This window comes from Carcharodon carcharias, chromosome 17 (assembly GCF_017639515.1).
Source record: "Carcharodon carcharias isolate sCarCar2 chromosome 17, sCarCar2.pri, whole genome shotgun sequence".
Lineage (NCBI taxonomy): Eukaryota > Metazoa > Chordata > Chondrichthyes > Lamniformes > Lamnidae > Carcharodon > Carcharodon carcharias.
The window spans coordinates 94,287,167-94,300,915 of NC_054483.1; the positions used below are offsets into that span (position 1 = coordinate 94,287,167).

The window sequence follows — 13,749 nt, forward strand, 5'->3', positions numbered from 1 at the left end:
TTGATGTTGGTACACTCGGCTGACATCAACATGCGTCATTTCACGCTCGAGCAGGTCCGGCGCGAGCCTGCCTGCCAAGCGAAAATTTCTGCCTCATGTTTTGAATTGGCAAGGAATATTTGCTTAGTGCCTAAATTCAAATAGGAAGGAGCTGAAATGTATTTTGTATCATTGAGAAACTTTCAACAAAGCAGCAAAAGCTGAAAGAAATTTGGAGATTTTAATTGCAGAGTATTACAGGTGTATACATCTCTTTCCGATGAATAGTCAAGTGACTATGAAAGGGTTAAACTGCTGTTCTCAATGCCTATGCATTAGTGCTGGAGACTTACAAGCAGAAGTTCAGAAATTTAAGGATGAAACAGAATCAGATTTATGTGGAAATTGCTAGATAAAATGAAATAATATTTGATAGGTGATATAGGTCTATGAAAGTTGAACAAGATTTTTGAAAACTTTAGAGAAGTATTACTAATGTAAACAGTTAAAAATAGTATCCATTTGGTAATAAGCTCGCACTTGAAAGATCATAGAGTTTTGAAGAGGGGCTGAATAATGGCTGAGAAATATGAATTGTCTCACAAGCATTTTAGCAGCAGACCATTGTTAGCAAACCCAAAGAGAAACTGGAAAGATTAGAGACCTGAAAATGAATAGAATTCTGGTCATAGTGAGGAAGGTAGCAAATATTAAAAAACAGATACTCCTCAGAGTAACAAAAAAGATAATATGATTCAAAGGGACCAATGTGTTACTTTTGTCATAGGAGAGGGCAAGGGAGGAAAAGTATGGGAGCTTTCAGTTTAAAGGTGACAATTCCATTTTTGTCTAGTCAAGCAGGCAAGTTGGTCACTATTCTTAGTGATACTGGGGCAGCCCAGTCATTGATGTCAGCAAGAGATATGAACCTCTCTCCAGAAAGTTTGCTAAATGAAAGTGGTTTCATATAAGGTATTGATGGAAATTGTTTACTTGTCCTGTTATGCTAAGTTAACTTCAAGTATGATCTGATAACCGGTTCTGTTGTTGTGGGAGATCTACCTAATTTATTTATTAAATATGTTAATTTTATATTAGTTAAATGACTTCACGGGGGATAAGGTATTGCCGCCTCTAGTGCATTCAGAAAAGCCCAGTGAAACTGCTAAAACTCAAAATGTACTAGAGAAATCCAGTGATTCATGGCTTTCTGTAATCTTGCTGTGGAAATAATGTTTCAATTAAAGATGTGTCTAAAGTGTCAGGAACTCAAAGTGTTAACGTTACAAGAACAGTGGATGATCAGGCTGGAAACAAAGAGTTAATGGCAATTGGAAATGAGGTAAAGCCATTTGAACTAAACATGCAGGCAAAGCATGAACAAGGTGCAGCAAAGCAGATAGCATCAGAACTCAAAGCTAATGAAAACAACTTAAAATGATCCTGAATTTAAACACAATGAGGGCAATTTGAAGGCATGGCTGGTTGAGACTTTCCTTACAGGCTTGGACATTACAAAACTTGCAGACACGCAAAAGAAAGGAGATCAGCAGTTAAATCCTGAACAGAGTGGCTCAAAGGCTGTGTTAAAAGGTCAACACCCTGATGACAATGTTGTTCTTGTCAAAGTTAACCAGACCAAACCAAGTATGCAATTTTCTAACCAACAACATGGAAAAGCTGTAATGACTATGCAAAATAAGAAAAGAAATCTTCTGCATAAGCAATGGAGAGCAAAGCCACAATAGTAAACTATTGGTTGCAAGAAAGTTATAATTTTACTATTGCTGAAAAACAGACATACTGCCAAAGCTTTTCATCTTGTGCTCATCAGGACAGCTCCAGAGGTTAAACCATCAGTAAAGGAAACTTGGAAAATGGCTTTGATGGAGTGACACCTAACCTCCTACCCCTTGCATATTTCCGATAGGTAGATGATACATTTACTATATTTGAATTCACAGATGCATATAAGAGCTTCCTTACATACCTTAATGAGCTCCATCCTGCGCTCAAATTCACCTTTTAAATTGAAGTCAAATTAGCTCCTTTTTCTCAACGTGCTAAATAAGAAATCTGCCAGTGGGTTTTCTACTACTGTCTACCACAAGCCTACCTTCACTGGTCAAAATACATGTTGGATTTTCTACAGTTCCATGCCTTATCGGCAACCTTGTAAATAGGGCCTAAGCCATTTGCTCACCATGCAAGCTTGATGCTGAAATAGGGCACATCAAAGCCATCCTGTGGGATAACAGCAACCCTGATCAGATCATTGCTCGCTGTATATCACACAAAATCATGAATAGGCACAAGGCCACCACGTTTGGCCCTGAAAAGTGCCCAGTCTACCTCAGATTACCCTGTAAGTGTAAGGTGACTCAAAAATTTGAGCAACAGGTGAAGTTAGCTATTGCACACTGCTACTATGCAGTAGCAACACAAGTGGTATTCTCCACTAAGAGGATACTGCTGTCAAGCCAAAAAGATGTTCTGCCTATCACACAAATGAGTAATGTGGTATATGAATTTCAGTGCCAGTGTGATGCCAGGTATTAAGGCTGTACATCCCAGTGATTGGCAGATCATATCAAACAGCACGCTCCTTCAGCTATTCACAACAGGCAAAGCACTGACCATACCCAACCAGCCCATGCTCACAAAACTCAAAACATTTAGTGGGATTTTCCAGTCCAGGACCAGGAAATCCCAGCCATGGTGTCCAACATTAGATGTGATTCCACAATTGGACAACACTTGGTAGACAATCCTGATTGTACTAAGAATTACACTGTAAACCAATGTAAGATTATCAGTCAGCCTTACAGTGTGAAACAAAAACAGAATTACCTGGAAAAACTCAGCAGGTCTGGCAGCATCGGCGGAGAAGAAAAGAGTTGATGTTTCGAGTCCTCATGACCCTTCCAATTGAAGGGTCATGAGGACTCGAAACGTCAACTCTTTTCTTCTCCGCCGATGCTGCCAGACCTGCTGAGTTTTTCCAGGTAATTCTGTTTTTGTTTTGGATTTCCAGCATCCGCAGTTTTTTGTTTTTATCTCTGTGTTTAATTGACTGCCACTGCTCTTCAAGAAATGCCTACCTCCTTGAAGAAGTTCTGTTCTTCTCTGCGACAAGATTTCCGTACCTCTCTTTTGCCTTGCTCACCTTCATTACTTTCCATTTCCCTCCTGGTGTTTGACAAGGTGTTTACTAAAGCCCGCTTTCACAGCCATATCTCCTTTCTCAGTGACTGTCTCTGTCTCCGACTTACCCCACATGGATTTCAACTGAAATTCCACCCCTCATGTTTCGAACCCACCCAGGATTACAGGTATCTCCGGGACATAAAACGTTTCTCGGACTGCTGTTCCTGTCACATTCTGAAATCCACACTCAGTGCCATGCGCCGCCATATGAACACACTCGACCTCTCCCTCCAGCAGCACCGCCAAACCCTTTTTCAAAGATGTGCGTGCCCCCAGTTTCATTTTATTTTTCGGCTCATCCGACGCCTCAACAAGAAACTTTTTCTCTTTCTCTCAAGTGCTAAGGAACGCAAGCTCCAACAACTCATCGACACCAACACCCATCTAGGACCGTCCACCCCTGCCTGTCCCTCCATCCCCACCCCATCTTCCTATCCCAGCCCCAGCCGTGTATTCACTATACCCCCTGACCTTCCCCTCTCCGATGCTGAACGTTCAGTGCTCAGCAAAGGACTTAGTTTCATACCCTTACACCCTCACCTCAATGAATTTCGGGCTCGGCATGATGCAGAACTCTTCTTCCGCCATCTTCGTCTCTGGGCTCACTTCTTTGGGCAGGAGTCCTCTCCCCGTTCAACGGATCCTTTCACCCACCTCCAATATTCTCCCTCCACCTGGACCCCTCCCTCTGGATTCTTACCTTCTCTCGATCTTTTCATTGAGAACTGTCGGCGCGAAATTAGTCATCTCAATTTCTCTGCTCCTCTCACCCATTCTAATCTCTCTCTCTCTGAACTTACTGCACTCCATTCTCTCAGGTCCAACCATGACATTGTCATCAAACCCGCTGACAAGGGTGGTGCTGTTGTTGTCTGGCGCACTGACCTCTACCTTGCGGAGGCCGAGCGTCAACTCGCAGAAACTTCCTCCTACCTCTCCCTGGACCATGACCCCACCACTGAAATATACGAAGGGTCATGAGGACTCGAAACGTCAACTCTTTTCTTCTCCGCCGATGCTGCCAGACCTGCTGAGTTTTTCCAGGTAATTCTGTTTTTGTTTTGGATTTCCAGCATCCGCAGTTTTTTTGTTTTTAGCCTTACAGCGTGGCCCACTTACCCATTCTAGAAGCTTCATATATTCACACGCAGAGTCCTGTCCTTTGCAGACAGGAGAATGTCCATACATTACGCTTTTTCCAACTAAACAAAAGCTTGAGGAACTGCCATTCACTGGTTCATTCCCCGTGGCAATGACTTGACTAATCAGAGTCAATCTGTTTGATTTGATTTGAAACCAAAGCTTGGCTGTTAACAGTTAACTGTTCTCTGCTGCATTCTCCATGTCAATGCCTCCATCAGAGTACAGTTGCCAACCAATCAGCACTTTCTTTGCATGCAGTATTAATTGTTGTTCCCTTTACTGTTGGTTTATCTTGTGTAGCTGTCCTGATGAGTACAAGACAAAAAGCTTCGATAGTATGTCTCTTTTTTCAGTAATAATCAAGTTTTGTACTATCAAATGACTAAGAGTTAGAACTCTAAAAACTCATGCAATTGTCCTGTCACCTGCAGTTGGTTGTTATAGGTTAAGCATTATAATGTTGTTAAGTGATTAAATGTGACAGGGGAAAGAATATTACTTGTACTGTATGTAGCAAATTAATTGTTAAAGCAATGTGGTTTTTCTACAATAGTGTTGAAAAAGGATCATTACTATGATAAGTTTTTTCATTTTTTGGAGGGAGGTGTTACAAATGCTGGGCTTTATAAGACAGTTATGTTTTAAACTGTTTCCTTTAATTCAACATAAAATGGAATAGTTTGGAGAGGGGGAGGTGTAACCTCCTAAAAAATCTACCTAGATACAAGCCTGTGTGACTTCATACTAAATTCATCTGGAAACAGGCCCATGTGACCTGGTTGTCATGAGGACAGGGGCCCAGGTCAAAACTTATTGAAAGTAAGTGCAACTTTTAACAATTTTAAAGATAAAACGGTCTGAAACTTTTTTGTGATAAGGAATCATGTGATTATAAGACTTTTTATGATCTGTAATGAAATCTAAATGTTTGTAGGCCACCTCAGATGGGTGGAAGTATGAGACATCAAGTGAGTAGAAACATTAGTTTTCCCTTTGTCTTCTTTCTATTACCACCAAGGCCATGTATCAAATCACCAAACTGACCTCAGCGTTTCAGCATTCAATGCAGTTAGTACATGTAATATGGGATGAAGCCCATACTAGCAACAGAACATGACCTTGCTAGATTACATACATGTGAAGCAAAACAAAGGACTACTTCAGTGTTTCACAAATTGTTTTCTAATAAAGCCCACATTTTAACTCACCACCACCTTTACAAGGGCAATTAAGGTTGGGCAACAAATGCTGGCCTTATCAGCAGTGCCCACATCCCAAAAATGAATAGATACAAAAAAACTCCTGAAAATTAACATAAGCCCAGATGTCACCAAAAACAAAGCTGCAATAAAGCAGTAACATTCAGTATATAATTAAAAAGTTTGCATTATTATAGATCAACATATAATGATATACCATAAAAATGTAAAAATCTTTGTACTTTGTAAAAATGTTATTTGATGTACTCATGTAGGTTTCAACCAATCTTTTCATATTCCATGGTGACAGAAGACTCAGTAAAGCTCCTCTCCTTCCCATGCCACAGACACACACACAAACAAACACATGTCCTACTTTGCAAGCCTTTCTTTCTCCACACACAATCAGCAGCCCCTCTTCCCATCAACACCCTCACCCCAACTCATTCACAATAGCCTGGCCTTTCCAACAGTCTTAGAGCAACACTGCGCTGCCCTGGGACCCCACAGGCCCCTTCATGACCAGGCCATAGTGAATGAAAGTTGGCAACAAATATTGCTGAAGATCCACAGGCTTTTGATCCTAATATGTGGTGGTGCGTGATATTTCTGCATTTCTTTTTGGGAATACTTTCATATGGTCATTTTGCTGTAATTCAACAAGCAAAGAATAAAGTGAAAACAAAAACAAAAAAACTGCGGATGCTGGAAATCCAAAACAAAAACAGAATTACCTGGAAAAACTCAGCAGGTCTGGCAGCATCGGCAGAGAAGAAAAGAGTTGACGTTTTGAGTCCTCATGACCCTTCGACAGGAAATGAATACTGTCGAAGGGTCATGAGGACTCGAAACGTCAACTCTTTTCTTCTCCGCCGATGCTGCCAGACCTGCTGAGTTTTTCCAAAGAATAAAGTGATTGTGTTCAGAACACCATATTCAGCTGAGACTCAGGCTCCACTGCTCCTTCATCCCCCCATCCCCATCTGTTGAAACCTATGATGACTTGGGCTCCGCTACTCCCTCCCACCACCAACTGAACACCATGGCTCCACCAAGCAGCCAGCAGCAGAGTGTGCCCTCCCAGGATGGTGAGTGATGGCCAACAAGTCCAGACTGGCACAAGGTTGAGTAGAGACCCCCAGGTCTGCTGCTCAGGTTGGAAAAAAAATTATAAAGACAACATTGCATTATCCAAAAGTTGGAATTCTGCCAAATGATGGGATAGAAAGCCACATATCCAGATTTACTGATGACACAAAGATAGGCGACATTGTAGGCAGAGTAGATTGAAGTGTAACTTACAAAGAGATATTGAAAGGTTAAATGAATGAGCAAAAGTGTGACAAATGGATTTCATTTTAGGCAAATGTGAAGTCATCCACTTTGGATCTAATACAAATAGAACAGGGCATATTCTAAAATGAGAAAACCTAGAAACATTAGAGATCCAAACAGACTTGGGGATCCAGATACATAAGCCATTGCAATGTCATGGACAGGTACAGAAATTAATCAAAAAGGCTAACGGAATGCTGGCCTTTAGATCCAGAGGGCTAGAATACAAAGGAGTAAAGTCATGCATCAGCTGTACAAAACCTATACCTGGAGTATTGTAAGCAGTTCTTGGCACCGCACCTTAGGAAGAATATATTGCCATTGGAGGTTGTATGACATAGATTTATTTGAATGATATCATGGCCAGGATTTTCTGGCTCTGCTGTGGGGGATGTGGTGGGCCAGCCAAAAGTCCATTGGCTTTCGGCGGGACCAGCAGATGCTGGAGGGAGGTGGGGCCAGAAAATCCCACCCCTAGACTCCCAAGGTTTACATTACAGGAAGAAATTATGCAAACTAATGCTGAATTCCCTGCAACTTAGAAGGTGATTTGATTGAACTTTTAAAGATATTAAGGGAAACAGGTGGGATAGATAGAGAGAATTATTTTTGCTGGTTGAGAACTGGGGTCACAGTCAAAAAATTACAGCTAGATCTTTCAGAAGTGAAATTAGGAAACACTTCTGCACACAAAGGGGTAAAATTTTGGAACTCTCTTTCACAAATGCCAATTGTTAAATTTAAAACTGAGATTGATAGATTTTTGTTAACTATTAAAGGATATGGGGCAAAGGCGCCAGATTTTTGACTCCTGCCAGGTCGACAATGGAGGCAGGTAGGTGCTAAATAATAGTCCTACCAGTTGGCATGTTAGTTTCCCAGCTCCATCCCACCCCTAGGCCATTAAAGACCTATTGATGTCTAATGCCAAAGGCCAATTGTGATTTTCCAGGTCTCACATGCGACAGTGGGACAACTGAGCTGCCTGGAGATGGCCTCCCAGCAGAAGACCAGGAGGCCAGTGCTCCAGGCAAGTTTAGAGGCCCTCCTTGCTGCCTGAGTTCAACAAAAGCTGCAGACCACCCTGTGCAGGTCCACCACCACCCCAGCCCCACCCCCTAATAATGGCCCTGCTGAAAATATCTTCTTTAATTTAAAATTTGAAAAAAGATGGAGAATACGCCCTTCTATTTTGGGACACCTTTTCTCTCACTTAACTGCCATACTTCTAATCAATGTGTTTTCATTTGGTAGCCAGACTGAATTTGGGCCTGAATTTTACCTTTGGCCAGCGAGCACAATCGGCAGGCTCGGAAGCAGTCGGGAAATGGACCACCAGCACGATTAGCCCGTGACCGCGATTACATACTGGCTGGCCAATTAACAGCCAGCCTAACATGAAACATGTGCTGAAAAGCTCAGCACTGCTGTGGTGGGGGCGGGAAGAGGGCAGGTGATGATGTCACTGCAGGCATGGGTGAGCGCTGTGAGAGAGCTCCCTGAAAACAGACAGCTGCATCAGGGAGCTGCAGACATTCAAATGATGAAATAAAGGTTTTTAAAGCTGCAAAAAAAATGTGCATGCATCACAATCAAGCACCTGAAAATATACCTCATAAGAGAGCTGTCCACAGATATTCATTTTTATTTTATTTCCTAACGGAGATTTCATCCCGCCCTTGGATGAGGTTTGATGGAAAATGTAAAGGCCGCCTGGCTAATTCGCCCATCTGCCAACAGTAAGATTGGACAGGCCACGAAAAATCTGAGGCAATTGCGCTATTAATGAGCTTAATTGCCCTCATAATTGTCGGTGGGCACCCACTTACGACTTTTGTGCACGCTCACTGAGTGAAATATCACGTGAGTGCACAATGACGTCAGGATGCTCACCAGACGTCATCTCACGTGATTTTACGCCCAATCGGGTTGGGCGTGCTCCCACCTGTAGGACATAAAATTCTGCCCTTGGTTTTCCATTGCCTGCTACTGCTGCTTTCAAGCTGGAGGGTCTCCTATTGGCCCTCCGGTTTCAAAAGTCCACCCCCCTCCTTAACTAGATGGCTACCGCCCTCTTGTTATTAATTGGTTAATTCAGGGAAAGTCACAGATGAGTCACTGTTCACACAGTGCTTGCTTCAGACCCCCATTTGAGCCTAATTGTGGGGTCCTGAAGCTTGTAGGAAAACCTTGCCCATGGAGTTAATTCACAGCTCAACCATAATCTCAATGAGTGATGGAACAGGACCTAAATGAGCTACTCCTGACACGAGCAAAGTCAACTGCTATGAAGCCCATATGAAAATAATAGCATAATCCAGGTGTCAACCAAATTTGCTGAACAAGCACAAAAGGTACATGGCCAAGCAGCTTGTGCAAGAAATTCCATCTATAGTGAATTTTTCTCAGAACTCAGCTGTCAAGTGGCATGGACTACTTCAACCCCAAGGCATACTTATATGAAACCAGCACTTCTTGTGACACTGACCCTCAGGCAGCTTTTTTAAATTCATTCATGGGATGTGGGCTTCACGGCTGGGCCACCATTTATTGCCCATCCCTAGTTGTCCTTGAGAAGGCAGGTGAGCTGCCTTCTTGAACGGCTGCAGTCCCTGTGGTATAAGTACACCCACAGTGCTGTTAGGGAGGGAATTTAATCCTGCGACAGTGAAGGAACGGAGATATATTTCCAAGTCAGGATGGTGAATGGCTTTGAGGGGAACTTCCAGTTGGTGGTGGTCCCATCTCTCTGCTGCCCTTGTCCTTCTAGATGATAGTGGTTGTGGGTTTGGAAGATGCTGTCTTAGGAGCCTTTGTGAATTCCTGCAGTGCATCTTGCAGATGGTATACACTGCTGCCACTGTGCATCGGTGGTAGAGGGAGTGATTGTTTGTGGATGTGATGCCAATCAAGCAGGTTGCTTTGTCCTGGATAGTGTCAAGCTTCTTGAGCATTGTGGGAGCTGCAGTAATCCAGGAAAGTGGGGAGTATTCCATCACACTTGTGCCTTAGAGATGGAGGTTATGCTTTGGGGAATCAGGAGGTGAGTTACTCGCCACAGGATTCCTAGCCCCTGACCTGCTCTTGTAGCCACAGTATTTTAATGGCTGGTCCAGTTCAGTTTCTGCTCAATGGTAATCCCCAGGATGTTGATAGTGGGGGATTCAGTGTTGGTTATGCCATTCAACATCAAGGGGCAATGATTAGATTCTGTCTTGTTGGAGATGGTCATTATCTAGCGCTTGTGTGGCGCAAATGTTACTTGCCACTTGTCAGCCTAAGCCAGGATATTGTCTAGGTCTTGCTGAGTTTGGACATGAACTGCACCTAGGCAAGTAATCCAGCACCTGGATAAGTAATGGAAAGCCAAACCTGGCCACTAAATGAAAACACAGTGATTAGAAATATGTCCAATCTCTCTAATTTTTATTTGATGTTGCACTTTGTATTGCTTCTAGAATTCATTAAGGACATGAGGTGTCATGAGATTTGGTTGATTGATGTGATATTTTTAAAGGGGACAAAGAAGACAAGTGTTTCAGTATAAAATAATTGAAGTTGTCATGAAGACTGGGAAAATGTAGTGCTAGAAGTTTTCAAAAGAAGTTATCAATGATTTCCTTAGTTACTGAATGTGAATTTTAGCTGACTGAAAACAGTTTAAAATTGACAAGAACGGATTGCTATCTAAAATCCATGTTTGAAATGTAATTGCTCCTGCATAACACTCATATTTCACCAGAAATAGCATAGATTTCAGTCCCTATGCCTCCATTTATAAAATCTAGAACTCCCATATATCTTAGATAGCTTAATTAATTTGTCCTCACAATTTTAAAGTTTTGTTTTAAATGTTAAATCTCTTTTAGCATCCACTTTGAATTTTATCATTTTGTATATTTTCTCTCCCAAAATGTATCACCTCACATTGCTGGGCACAAAATTTTATCTGACTTTTATCTCATCGATCTACTAGTCTTATGAAATTATCTGTAGTCTTCACAATTAACCGCTCTCCCTACTCTTTTTTCACCTACTATTTTTAATATTCTGGCCTCTATAGCTGATCTATCTTTTATTTCTATAGAGAAGTGTAATGGGAACCAACAATGACCCACAGGGAACACCACATGCTTTCAGACCAAAAGATGTTCATTGACCACCACTATTTTACTTCTGGAGATCAGCCAGAAACTAGGGCCTGAATCTTCTGGTTGGCCTGCGGTGGTGGGCGCCACTCACCGACACGTAAAATGATGCGCAGTGACGTCGGGCGTGCATTCCGACATTACCGCGTGTCATTCCGATCTTCAGTTTGGCGGACGCGCAGCAGAATCAGCTGCGCGTCCACTGAACTGTCAAAGGCCTATTAAGGTCATTTAAATAGCAATTAAAATAATTAATAGGGCTGCCTGTTCAACCTTAAGGTTGGCGGGCAGGTGAAGAGCCCAGGCAGCCTTCACATTTTTCATGGAACCTCATCCACAGGCGGGATGAGGTTTCATGAAGGGTTTATAAATGTAATAAAAATTTTTCATAAAATTCATTGACATGTCCCAGCCCATGTGACACTGTCTCATAAGAGGACATGTCTGAATATTTTTTTTTCTTTATTTCAAGTTTTCATTGCCAACTTAATCTCCCTGAGGCAGCTCCATGCTTCAGGGAGATTTCTGAACTCTTTCGCATGCATGCGCAAAAGAGCGCAGGCCCCAACTCTCCTCCCCCTACCCGCACAGGGACCGCTCAGCGCTTCTGGATGTGTGTCATGCTGGGCAGGCCTTAATTGGACCACCCACGTAAAATGGCGGCATGCAGCCAATTGCGGGCGGCGATCAGCTGGGCGTCCGCCTGCGCCTGCTCCCGCTCAAACTGCCTGATGGGGAGAAAACTCTCCCCCAGATTATTTTAAAGTAAACTACAACAACAACTAATAACAAGGCAATGCTGTCAACAAATTATTGAAATTATCTTGAATTACCTCTGGGTTAGGAACACTTATGTCATCAAATACATTAATCAATATTTTGTCCTTCATTTTGCATAAAGTTGAACTGTTGTAATCTCCATTTGGCGATCTACAATCAAAGAAATATGGTTAAATGGTTTCAGAAAAATTAAGAGTTAATTAAAGAACTACATAGTTTTTCATAAATATATGGCCATTAAAATTGCAGTAGTTGCTCATTCTCATTATTGAATTTTTTTAATCTTTGAATTTATTCTTCCATATCACACATCATTCTTTGGGAAAAGCAACAAGTAGGTATTCTATTTGTAACATCTGCAATTGGTACTTAGTAACCAAGTTCTAGGAGATGCACTAGAGGGGTCTAAGCCATTTTGTCCACTGATTTTATTATGAGGAAGTGTCAGGAAGAGATAATAATTTTCATAATGTTATTGGATTTTATTGTAGAGTAATAGTGGGGTCTCTATTTATGTCTGTGTGTATGTGTGTGACTTAATTGATTAAAGGCAGCTGGTCTGAAGGCTTTGATGTGTCAGAAGATAAGCTAGGTTTGAACTGTTAAGTAGGTAAACATGGAGGAAGTTTTAGAATGTAAGAGGTCAAGAGAACATTTGCATTTTAAATAAACCAGACTAGCCTGAATTCAAAAGAGGAGTGAAATGTTTCACCTGGCCAGGAGAAGTTAAGAGACAGTGGGCAGAATTTTTCCCTTGTCAGGCGGGCACACGTCCACCCGACCTGAATGGGAGCGAAATAGTGCGTGATGACATCGGGCGAGTGTCCCGACATCATCGCGCGCTTGCGCGGTATTTCTGTTGGCAGGCACACGTGAGAGGTGACAGCACAACGGCCAACAATTAAGAAGCCTTAAGGCCCTTAATCAATTAATTGAATTGAATTTTTCGCTGCACATCCAATCTGACGGTTGGCAGACGGGCGAAAAGGGCAAGCGGCCTTTGCATTTTTTGCGAAACCTCATCCACAGACAGGTTGAGGTTTCGACCATTGATTAAAAAAAAACTTTTAAAACTTATTTTTAACATGTCCCTGCTCATGTGACAGTGTGACAAGAGAGGACATGTTTTTCTTAATTTTAAAATCTTTATTTGTGAAGTTAAAAATCTCTGTGCCTTCAGGGAGCTTTCTGTGAGTGCACCCACGTGCATGTGCTGACTTCCATGCTCTCCCTTCACCTCCACCACCAACCCCCACCCCCCCCCAACCCCCCCCCCCCACTCAGGTGGCGCTGAGCGTTTCAGTTCATGATTCATGCTGATCTTGTTGATTAACCAGTCAGCGTGAAATTGCGGTCAGGGCCTGATCGCGGGCGGCAGTCAATTTTGCGGCCGTTCCTGGGCCCACCCGCCGTGCCCGCCCAATGAGGGGGAAATCCTGTCTAGTGCGTTTATTTTTCTCAAAGATTACTGGTAAAATTAGTACTATGAGAGATTTTTATTATTAGAGAGGTAAAGTCCAAAGTCATAGTAAAACAATGGGAATTTGCATTGAAAGGGGAAAATATGCATAAAGGAGAGAAAGCTGTATGTAAAGGTAGGCATTCTAAGATCTAAAACAAGTGTGAAAAGTCTCCAGTATCTAAGCCTTAAGCTACTGTCTACAAAGAACTGAAGTTAAGAACACTCACTTTGAATTGGATTGTTCAGGGTATTGTTTCTTTGCCTGGGTCTTTTAAAATCTTTAGGCTAGAGTTTCAGCTCGGTTTGCAGATGCACGCCCAACAGGCACAAGTGTGAAATAGCACATGATGACATTAGACGAACATCCTGATGCCATTACACACTTGCGCAATATTTTGATCAGTGGCATGCATGCGAATTGGCAGCAAGCCTGCCAACAATTAAGAGGGCTGTTAAGCCCATGAATAAATTAATTAAAGTGAATTTCTCCCTGCCC

General features: G+C 42.3%; 1 protein-coding gene across 1 annotated transcript in view; it reads right to left on the reverse strand.

Annotated features, from left to right (window-relative positions):
• LOC121289681 (protein CC2D2B-like) overlaps window positions 1-13,749 on the reverse strand; it is a 365,202-nt gene that overhangs the window by 170,057 nt on the left and 181,396 nt on the right. Inside the window, exon 30 of the mRNA XM_041209305.1 lies at window positions 11,845-11,941. Coding sequence (XP_041065239.1) covers window positions 11,845-11,941 — 97 coding nt within the window. The remainder of the gene's footprint in view (window positions 1-11,844; window positions 11,942-13,749) is intronic.